This window comes from Clarias gariepinus, chromosome 11 (genome assembly GCF_024256425.1).
Source record: "Clarias gariepinus isolate MV-2021 ecotype Netherlands chromosome 11, CGAR_prim_01v2, whole genome shotgun sequence".
Taxonomy (NCBI): Eukaryota; Metazoa; Chordata; class Actinopteri; order Siluriformes; family Clariidae; genus Clarias; species Clarias gariepinus.
Window position 1 is genome coordinate 26,291,807 of NC_071110.1, and position 10,694 is coordinate 26,302,500.

A 10,694-nucleotide genomic window follows, 5' to 3' on the forward strand; every position below is an offset into this window, starting at 1 on the left:
AATAGGGATGACTGCCAAACTCATTTATTTAAAAATTAATAATAAAAACTGCCTCATCTTCTTTCATTCTACAACTGTCAGTAAACTGCGTCTACTACACCTCCAGGTTCCTGTTTTTGGGTCAAGTCTGTGTAACCATTTTTATATTCACCTCAGTTGTAACTGTTGAGCTTAGTTGTCAGCTTTCTAACCCGAAGGCTAGGAGTTCAAATCCCAGCAGCACAGCAAAAGCCCTTACCATCAATTTCTCGGTTGTATAAAAGAGATACATTTAAATCTGATTAAGGGTGTCTACTAAATGCCATAAATGTATAGAAATCACAGCTCTGTAATGCTTTTCAGTTCATCCTAGTTGTAAAGAGTGGTTATTTGAATGACCATTGATGTCCTGTACATATTTTCCCAACACAGTAAAGAACCTCACACAATTCATTTAAATAAAATCTTTTATAAAGTGTATGAAAAGCTTGATAAAATAAACCTACAGATTTAACAAAAATACATCATGTAAGAAGAATCACAAATATATAACTAGTGAAGTTCAAAAGCACATTTGGAGCCAACTTCTACCGATTCCCCAACATTATGATTAGATCTCATATCAGAACTTATTTCGATCTTAGGCGCACTTTTGTTTTCTTAATACACAGGAAGGCATGAGTGGCACTAAGGCATCCTAAAATATCAAAGAAAAAGACACAAGGTGTCTTTCCTAATTTGTCAATTAATCTGCAATGTGGTTTAATCCCAAAAAAAAAAAAAAAAGGAAAAGGCTGTCAGTATTACAATTCTGATATAAATACATACAAATATTAAAAACACAAGCAAGGCTTGCTGTGTGTTCACATTATAGGATTCGTTTTTTTAAAGAAGTGGTATGATGATCAGTCAGTTTAAATTCTAGTGTCTATACAGAGCTTTAAATAAAAATAGGTTATAAAATGACTTAAAGGAGGTTAAAGACATTCTACAATAGTGCTGGTCATTTTTCATGACGCAAAATAAAGAAATCTAAAAGATTTATTATTTTTTTTTACCAGATTGTCAGGATTCATCGTGATATGGAGTTAAAACAGTGGTTAAATATTGTCAAAAAGAGAGTTGTCTGTAGTGTGATATTTCTCACAGAATTTTCGGCTGTGGGCGAAAGCTCACACTTCCATGCTGTTCGGTACACTTAAGTATACGTCACCGGAAAACCTGGCAAGTGTGCGTTCTCCCTTCGGAAAGACGTACCGGTCAAAATGATGCGTTTATCAGTTTATCAGTATCTGAGAGGATTCACTTACGCGACACCCCGATGTGATAATTCGTGGCTTACGGGGTGCTCTGAATATAGTGTTATCATTCGTGCTCGCACTCACTCAACAACGTCTCCCAAGTGTGTGTCTGTCTGTGTGTGTGTGCGCGCACACACGAGTTCTCAGTAGTTTGTGCAAGCTTTCGCTCTTTAGTGGACAAGACTCGGTTCTCAGCTAGTGTCCCAGTGGTCTGTCGTCGTAGGTGCTGTATCTCTTGATGTGTATGCGCCGTACTCGCTCTCTCAGCTCCACGCTCTCATCCTCCTCGCTGTGTGAGCAGCAATGAGCTCGTCTGCGTGTGGCTTCCAGGAGAGAGTTGTCAGGAACCGGGAGTGTCTCATAAAGCAGAGCATTTAGTGTCTCTTCGTAGATGCGGGCCTCGGGAAACTCCACCTGAGACGAAACAGTAAAACACAGGATGATGACGCCAGTGGTCTGGCTTCAGAAAATCCTAATTCACAAATTCTTTAAAATTGAAGATTGAATTTTAAAAGGGAAAAGCTAGCATCACCATGTTTCCTGTTCTTGTTTTTTTTCTTCTGGTTGGTCATTTTAATTATTCCATTGCCATACTGAATGTGTGTGTGAGTGCACCCTTGTTCATAAATCATCAGTTTTTGGATGCAAAATTTCTTTTTTTACTTTAAATAATAAAGGATCTGGCCTCTGAATGGCGCAGCCGAAGGTCTAAACCACATTGTCTCTAATTTTAGTCATGTCCAATTTCTGGACAATAACAACAAGGCAAGCTGACCAATATTAAAGGGATAGTTGTTGTTTTTTCAAGTCTTTCTTAAATCAAAACTGAGGTGCATAAACACTCCCGCTCAATAGTTCGGAATCACTTGCAAATTACTTTGTTTTTCAAAGAAAAAAACATTTTCATGCAATTCCCAAACAATTTTATTCATTCCACAAACCATTAAAGTTAGTAAAGGAGCGGCAGCACAGTCTCCGGGTCTGAACTCTACTGAGCTTTGGTGGGAGCAGCTTGACCGTATGGTACGGAGGAAGACTTCATCAAGCCGATCCATCATGTGGGAAATAATGGGAAGCTCATCAGATTAACTTGAAAAACTGATAGAATGTCTGCCGGGCTGTAATTGCTGCAAACGTTTTTTATTTTTTTTTTGATTGAGGAATACATGCATCATTTTAATCAAAATCATTATAGCTTTTCGGCTATATTTTTTTATTCAGACTAGTTTCGTGTGTGTTTCCTTGAAAAACAACAACATTTCGAAGTGATCCCAAAAGTATTTGAGTGGTAGTGTAAGTACATTATAATACCTCTTGGTCGTTATAAATGTTCCTGCTCTGCACAAGACCGTGACGTTTGTCACCCAGAATGCGAAAAGTAATTCCACAACCCTTGTTTAAAAATGCGTTCCGTAGTTCGGTTGAGACTCATATGAAGCTTCTGGAGTCACACTGAGCTTAAATTACTTTGTATTTAGTATACATTAAATAATTTTCTTTACCCTGACATCTGTCTAGTCATACGTGTTGGTTCAACTTTGTCTGCTCTTCCATTACTACTTAAAAGTCAACTTAAAAATTAAAAACAAAAACAACATACAGAGTCCGTTTAGCAACATGCAGAGCACACTCGTTTTGAATGCAAAACCCTATGTCTGAAACTGTTCTCAAACATGATGGTGACCAATAATTTGTATTTTAAGGCACTCAAATCAGTTTCAAGTTAGTCCTTGACCTTGCAAGTCTGCATCAATCACGGTCTGAACGTCTGCCTTGAGACAAGGTTACGCATCACTCCTGTGCACTACTTCAGCTCTTGTGCTTAATTGTGTTTTCTTTTTTGTCCTTCCCATTTCTACTTTTTCTATGAGTTTTCGTCAGCTATCTGGAACCTCTGGGATGTTTGTTCACCCAAATAATCCAGTCTTGGACATGAGAAACTAAAATGTGAACATTAACTGTAACAGGACAAACGGTTAGTGTTAGTATGCAATAATGAGCTTGACTAGAATATAAGTAAGCGATCCATGTTTTATTACAAAATTCCTGCACTAGTCATAGATAGATAGACTAGTCAGATCGGATATGATCCGATTTGCATTTTTATTGACGGTTCACATCATACTTTCCTTGAAATGCCACACATGCACATCGAACCATCTTTCCTCAAACAATCTGGGTTAAAACACTCATTGATTTCAAACAATGGTTGCAATTCTGGCAGAAATATGCTAGTGATTCTGCTCTGGAGAATTGCAAGCAGTTAGCCAGCTGTATTTGTTGAGGTCCAGAAGAAGGAAGAAAGCCAGACGCCTTGCTTTAGCTTTTTTTAGCAGATCTTGCTAGCACTGTTATGAAATCCCCATGCTACAGTACTGACTGTTCAAATAGAACTTTTTTGTTAAAATAAATTAAAAAATCTCGTCTTCTAATTACCGACGCCTATCCCAGGGGACTAAGGGTGCAAGATGGGATACGCCCTGGATAGGGTGCACTGGACAAGACAATCATCTATTATTGAGGATTTATTCATTATTTATTGTTAACATGCATCTGCCATAGGAATAAATGTAAAGCACTGGACCATAACAATTAATCGAGGGAACTTCCACATTGTGTCAAGCTCGAAATAAAACTTAAAATAAAAAGTTACCCAATGCTTAATAAATAGGAACTTGATAAAATCATCTGACATGAAAAAAAAAAAACAGTAAGTCCCAGACTTACGAATATTCGAGTTACGAATTTCCGCAGATTAATTTCCTTTATGCGCGATTATGTTTCTTGGCCACATGAAGCCAGTGTAGAGAAAGGGGACAGAGATTTAATCTGTGGTAAAGGCATATAAGACAAATTTTGTCGGAGTCAAAAATAAATCAGACTTACGAACATGTTACCGGAACGAAGCTTGTTCGTAAGCCGGGGACTACCTGTATCTATAAAAAATAATCTCTAAATCCTGATAATGATAATCATACAGTTGTTCAGAATCACGGCACTACCCACCTTGGTCTGCTTTTTCTCAGTAGCATAGACGATGGATGTGCAGCAAACTTCTGCTAATTTGCGACCCTGTCCGTAAAAGGACCAGCAACAGATCTCGTCGCCGATTATGTCCTTGATGAACAGCACGCGTCCGTTGTAGCTCAGCGACAACTTCTCAAACAGCTCGATGTTCTTGAGCAAGTTGTCATCGGAGTTGCTTTTAGAGAACAAAAACCACAAGTGAGCGATTGAGAAAACCAGATGGAATCAAAGTCCTTCAATACTTCAGATGAATGTTATTTACCTGGTGTAGGAATATTTGTTGTTCCCTCGATTGTAGAGGAGCTTTACTGCAGGCTGGAACAAACAAAAATAAACTGTAAGCAGAAAACTGTAGCAATGTAGCGTTACCTCTTCTGGTGAAGATGAATGATTCTGTCAGGGTTATTACAAGCTGAGCCTCACCCTCGTACAGCCCTGTATCAATCTCTCCTCTTCCTTGTGAGATGTGATGACCGGGATAACGCACAAAGCTTTCTGCATATTGTCCTGCAAACATAGGAAAGGGGTTCTTTTAAGCAAATCTGAAGTCGGCAGGACTGCTTCATTTCTGTTCAGAAACTTCATCAGATATGATGCACACTCTCCTCACCTGAAGTGCCTGCTGACACAAGTCGATCAGCCCCTGGATCTCATAATACTTCGCCTCAGTGAAAAGCTCCATGACCCCCTGCCTGCTCTTGGGCAAAGTTACGCTTCCGTCCCGCAAATAGCTGAGAATCGAACCGAAGTGTTTTCCACAACGGTCTATTAAAATCCATCCTGAGAGAACACAAAATACAGAAACGTGACTAAATCTATTCACGGTTTAAATGAAAATCTGATCAGTAAACAGTCAATTTATGATTTTACGACATTCACCTTCCTTGTCGGTGAAGACCTCCATCTTGCCGCTAAACATGGACTTGAACAATGTGTCCTGTCGCGTGAGCACCTGCACAGTGGAATAGTAGAGCGCTCCTCCCACGTTTAGGCGAACGTATTTGCTCCCTGCGACATCGCGCTGGCTGCAGGTCTTAATCTTGGGACATTCGGTGGAAGAGATGGAGAGAACGGGGTCAGCCCGAGGCCGGAGCGGGTGCAGGCAGCTCTCTCCCGACATGTCCCTCTGCAGGTAGATGACCACCCTGCACACGGTAGGTTTGATGTTACCCGCCGTGGTGAACGCCGCTGGGGAAGCTGTCAGTGCGAGCTTTCTCACATAGCTATAAATACATCACGAGGGAGATTAACACTTTTTTTCACATTCACAGAATAATTCATTGCAGTTTAATAACACTTTAAATGAACATAATAAAATGTCTGTGTCAGCAGACGTAGTTTCAACTATAATAAAAAAAAAAAATTTTGGGGGGGCGTTGAAACATCTTACAGATCTATATTCATGCATACACTCTAAGCGACGCACTGTAGATTCAGAGCCTTTTGTATTCCTAAAGGTTTTGCTCCCTGGGCTCGTTGTTATTCTGAGGTTATAAAGTAAAGCCTCTGAAGTCAGTACTTCTATGAGTAGCTTCACCTCTCTTTTATGCTGAAAACTGGCTGTTTTATTCAGTTTTTGAAACATGGCACTCGTGGTGAATACATCCTGACTAAAGCTGATTGCTAAAGTTTGCACATTCTTGGGATGAATTAAAAAAGACAAACCTCATTCACAGAAACAAGATGCAGTTTCTGACTTATGTTTGAGTTCTGTCAAGACAATTTGGCTAATTGATGGCGAGTTTTTGCTATTTGGCACGCAAAAATTTAAACATTAAATTTTTTGCCGGCCCTCATGGACCCTGCAGAACCTCAAGCAGTCACTTGTGGTACCCAATACCACGTGTCAAACCACATACAGTTGAACCTTGGATTACGAGCATAATTTGTCCTGAAAGCGGGCTTGTATTTCAAAACACTCGTAAACCAAATAAAATTTTCCCATAAGAAATAATGGAAACTCAAATTATTCATTACACAGCCCCAAAAAACAAATACATAAAAATAATTAATACAAAAAATTAAAAATAAAACAAATTAACCTGGACTTTACCTTTAAAAAAAAGTAAAAATAAATCCCCATAGATAAGTGTTTCTGTTTGTGCGAAGGTGCTGTGTGTGTGTGTGTGTTCACACACACACACACACACACACACACACACACACACACACACACACACACACACACACGTGCACACAATGGAAATACTGTTTTATCTAAAAAATAAACAAGAAATCTTTCTAATGACACTCGATTGAGTGACACACAAACAGAATCACTGCTGTAAAGTAAAAATAAAACAAATTAACCTGCACTTTACCTTTAAAAAGAATCAGTGTTTCTGTGTAGAGCAGAGAGAAAGAGCGTGTGTGTGTAAAGAAAATATCTTTAACCTCTCTATTTAGACTTGCTTTTGCTTTACATGCGCACTGTACACACACACACAGACACAAAATAAAATATGTTTTACGAACACACACGTGGTCACAGTGTTATACACGGATTTTGATTATACCAGTAAGAGACACGCACTAAGACTAAGCAGGGGAGATAATTACCCACAATTCCCCAGCACAAGAGAGAAAAACTGTTGGCTCAATTGTGATCTTGTCAAAACAAGAAGCGCATGTGTGATACATGATACTCGGTACTCGTAAACCAGGACTGGTTTGTTTTCCAAGTCTAAATTTATTTAAAATCTTTGTTTGTCTTGTGGAACACTCGCAATCCGTGGTTTCACTGTAGGTTCATTATATTGATCATTTTTTTAGGGCAAAAAAGGACAGTGTACTTTATACTTTACAATCCTGACTCCATGTAGACTTATTAACCATAATAATGCAAAAAAATAGCTTAAAATGCTTTGGTTTTTAAGAGCTATGTGATCTGACAAACAGTGCTGGCTTTGTACTCTGAAGAGTGTTTGGTTCTTAATGTTTTTATTTCATCTTACTCTTCACATATGGGTAGATGGAGGGGAGAGTTAGTAGGTTGGATCTCTGAAATCATCTGAAATTAATAAAAATATCAAATAAATCAAAAATATTGTGTTAAAGATTAAATGTATGTATATATATATATATATAAGTATATGCGTGTTGTTTACTGTAAACAAACTTAGCAAATACTGTAAGATGCTTGTACCTGCTGCTGCGCTGCCTGCCAATGTGTGAACAGTTTAGATCACGCCACCTGTAGGATCATAAAGAAACAAACATTTTCTACCTTAAATGCAAATGAATATCAATTTAAAAAAAAAAAAATTCTATCTATTTTCAGTCAGGTTGGCGATACATGAAATACTGCACAAAAGAATCATAATACATCACCGAATCTATTTCCCTCCCTATCTTTAATATTAAGTATTCAGTGTGATGGATGTTCCTTCTTTAAATAGGAAAAAGATGAAGTTAAATATTGTATATAGAGACATCCTTTTTGAATAAAGGGCCTAAACATTTGGCTTGATAACTGACTTAGAGCTCGGTTATACTTTGGATTTTTTTTTCAGTAATATTTAGTTTCTGACATTGATTGCAAGAAAACTTACATTTAGGCATTTGGCAGACGCCCTTATCCAGAGCGACTTAAATTTCTATCTCATTATACATCTGAGCAGTTGAGGGTTAAAGGCCGCGCTCAACAGAGACAACTTAGTGGTCATGGGGTTTGAACCTGGGACCTTTCGAACCGTAGTCCAATGCCTTAACCACTGAGCTACCCCTGACCCCCAACAAGAGTGAGTGAGAAAAGAGAGAGGTAAAGTAAGAGGAAGAAAGCTAAAGACAGCCTGAGGGTTAGTCCACACGAAGCCGGTGCGTTTCCTATCCGATCATTTTTTTCCCTCTTTCTAAAAAAAAAATAGCGTACACACAAAACCACTGAAAACGGTGTAGTATATATGCCAGACCAGTATAGGGCGCTGTAATTCTGCCATAGAGATACACTATACACGGAGAAGAAGACTTCGAATTGGTATACGAACCAAGATGGTGTTGTCTATTATCGCTTGTTGCTCATAACAGTTGCATAGAAACAATAGATTTTGCTGTAATAAAGCTAGCAGGCTTTGTAGCAACACGAACAGAATCATGTGGTCCGCCATTATTGTTGTTGCTGTTACGTGTGACGCAGCCGACACGTGATGTGATGACATCATCGTTTCACAAAATATACGGATTGGCTGTACACACGAAACCACAAGAGTGTCGTTTTCAGTTTTATCCACTTTGGGACGCGGTTTCAGTCTCCTAAAACGCCGGATCCATGTGGACGAAACGCCAATACGATAAAAAATTTATACGTATACAGCGAAACGCATCTCCGTGTGGACAGGCCCTGAGAGATAGAGAGAAAACATAAGGGGTGAGAGAAGAAAGCAGAGGGGGTCCGCAAAGTTAGAGTTCTATTTTGCCCAGCAATCATGGTTCAAAACTTCAGTGTAAACTTGTGTGAAGTGTCAAAAGTTCAGTGTAAACTTTTGCACTGACCTGTAATAATCAGCATAAGCTTTAACTAATAGATGTTGTATTTGTCAAACAGTCAGACAGAAGTCTTGCATCTTAAACAAGTTAGTTAGTAACGGGTAAATGTACTAACAGTTAGTTTACGACTAGTGTACTACAGGATAATACGCAAGTCATCGCCCAACTATGAACTAGTCAATGTACAGCTAATGTAATGTTTAACAGAGATCATTCCAACTCTCTCTCCCCCCCACACACACACCTCATTCTATTATGTAGTTGCCACTCCAGTGTTAAAGTTGATTTAAAATGGGGCTTTTACTGTAAATCTTACTAAAAACAGTTAAACTGTTTCCCTTAAGTCTCTCTTTTTCTTGCTCTCATTCTGTCCCTCTCTTTTTCCTCACCTATCTTGTTTTCTCTCTTTCTCTTAGGCTGACTGTCCCCCTTCTCTCTTTACCCCCTCCCTTTGTTCCCTCACTCACTCTTGCTGTCTCTCTCTCTCTTTATTTCTTTCTGCTTTCTCTTACCTTCATCTCTTTTTGTTACTGTCTCTGTCCCCCTTCTCTCTTAGTTGTTCTGAATCTCTCTCCTACACACAGAGCTTGTTCTGTCAAGCAGTTGGCACTCCATCGTTTTCAACTGTTGTGTTGAAAGTGTTAAAGTTAGATGGTAAAAGCTTTTAGCAGTAAAACAACAAGCAGTTACGATTTCTTCTTCTCTCTCTTCCTCTCATGTCCCTTTCTCTCTTCCTCACAGACTGTCTCTGTCCCCCTTCTCTTTACGTCTCCCTCTAACTTTCCTTCCTTCTCTTACACTTGTCTCTTTCTTTCATTCTCTCTCTGTCCCCCTTCTCTCTCTCTAACATACACACACACACACACACACACACACACAACTAAATGTAAGAAGAATTCAGCTATGTAGTTAGCACTTCAGCGTTTTCGACTTTAGTCGAAAGTGTTGAAGTTAGTTTAAAATAGCTTTTAGTATTAAAACAAGCAATTACAAATGTTTTCTTTTAACCTCTCTTTGTCTCTATGTCCCTTTCTGTCTTGTTTTATTACTTCCTCTCAGGCTGTCCCTGTCCCCTTTCTCTCTCACACACACACTCACTCACTCACTCACACACACACACACACTCACTCACACACACACACACACACTCACACCCCTCGTTCTCTTAAGCACTTGGCACTCCAGCGTTTCCAACTTTTGTCGAAAGTGCTAAAGTTAGTTTAAAATAGCTTTTAGCAGTAACCGTTACTAAAACACGCAGTTAGCTAAACACACACACAGGCCTGTGGAAGAGCCGAGACGCGAGCACAACTGCAGAAGGTTAAGTAAGTCGCTAGCATGGACATGAACACTGACTCACCTCAGCGCTGATCAGTAAAGTCGCTCTTTTCTACCACACAAGTTCAGGAGAGAAAACCGCCCGCCATTAACATTTAATTTAACACTTAAATAAATTTATATTACAAACAAGGTTTTATTTGTAAACGACGACGCGGTAGCCTTTAGCCCTAACGCCTTCGACGTGTTTTCCCTCTTCTTCTATGTAATGTTTACACAATCCACAGAATGTCAAACGAGTTCGTGCTGCCGCCTGCTGGTCAGTGCAGCGAATATACTGATAGGGATATGAGAAAATGAAATGGATTTTGATGAAATTTGAGCTCTAATTTATTTAACTAATGCGTGTTTAAATGATAATCAAAATGTATATTTACTTGAAAAAGTTTGTACTATAGCATGACAAAACCTCCTAAAATAAAGTGCATCAACCTCCAAAAACCTGGAAGTTCCAATAATGAGCACAATATCTTTTCCACGTTTCCAAAAAGTATATCTAGTCACGTGACTAGAGGTAATTATACTCACTCTTCTACATTGCCGTATCCTGTACAGGGTGGCAGG

The 10,694-nt window shown here is 39.0% G+C and overlaps 1 protein-coding gene across 2 annotated transcripts; it reads right to left on the reverse strand.

The window, feature by feature from the left end:
- Positions 1-432: 432 nt before the first annotated feature.
- tnfaip1 (tumor necrosis factor, alpha-induced protein 1 (endothelial)) lies at positions 433-10,322 on the reverse strand. Of its 2 annotated transcripts, XM_053507980.1 has the most exons (9): positions 10,153-10,322; positions 7,453-7,500; positions 7,262-7,317; positions 5,187-5,530; positions 4,918-5,087; positions 4,731-4,814; positions 4,570-4,622; positions 4,287-4,482; positions 433-1,694 (listed from the first exon to the last, which is right to left on the reverse strand). In XM_053507980.1, the coding sequence occupies exons 3-9, from the start codon at positions 7,315-7,317 to the stop codon at positions 1,476-1,478; spliced, it is 1,122 nt and encodes a 373-aa protein (XP_053363955.1). In that variant the 5' UTR covers positions 7,453-7,500; positions 10,153-10,322; the 3' UTR covers positions 433-1,475. The 2 variants fall into 2 exon arrangements, with proteins under 2 accessions (XP_053363955.1, XP_053363956.1); XM_053507981.1 differs by lacking the exon at positions 7,262-7,317.
- Between the last annotated feature and the right edge of the window lie 372 nt (positions 10,323-10,694).

Coding starts and splice junctions, on each gene's coding strand:
- tnfaip1 (XM_053507980.1), bottom strand. CDS start 7,317: ATGATTTCAGAGATCCAACCTACTAACTCTCCCCTCCATCTACCCATA. Junction 5,531..7,261: donor CATCTACCCATATGTGAAGA/GTAAGATGAAAT, acceptor ATGTATTTATAG/CTATGTGAGAAAGCTCGCAC. Junction 4,623..4,730: donor TGATACAGGGCTGTACGAGG/GTGAGGCTCAGC, acceptor TGTTTGTTCCAG/CCTGCAGTAAAGCTCCTCTA.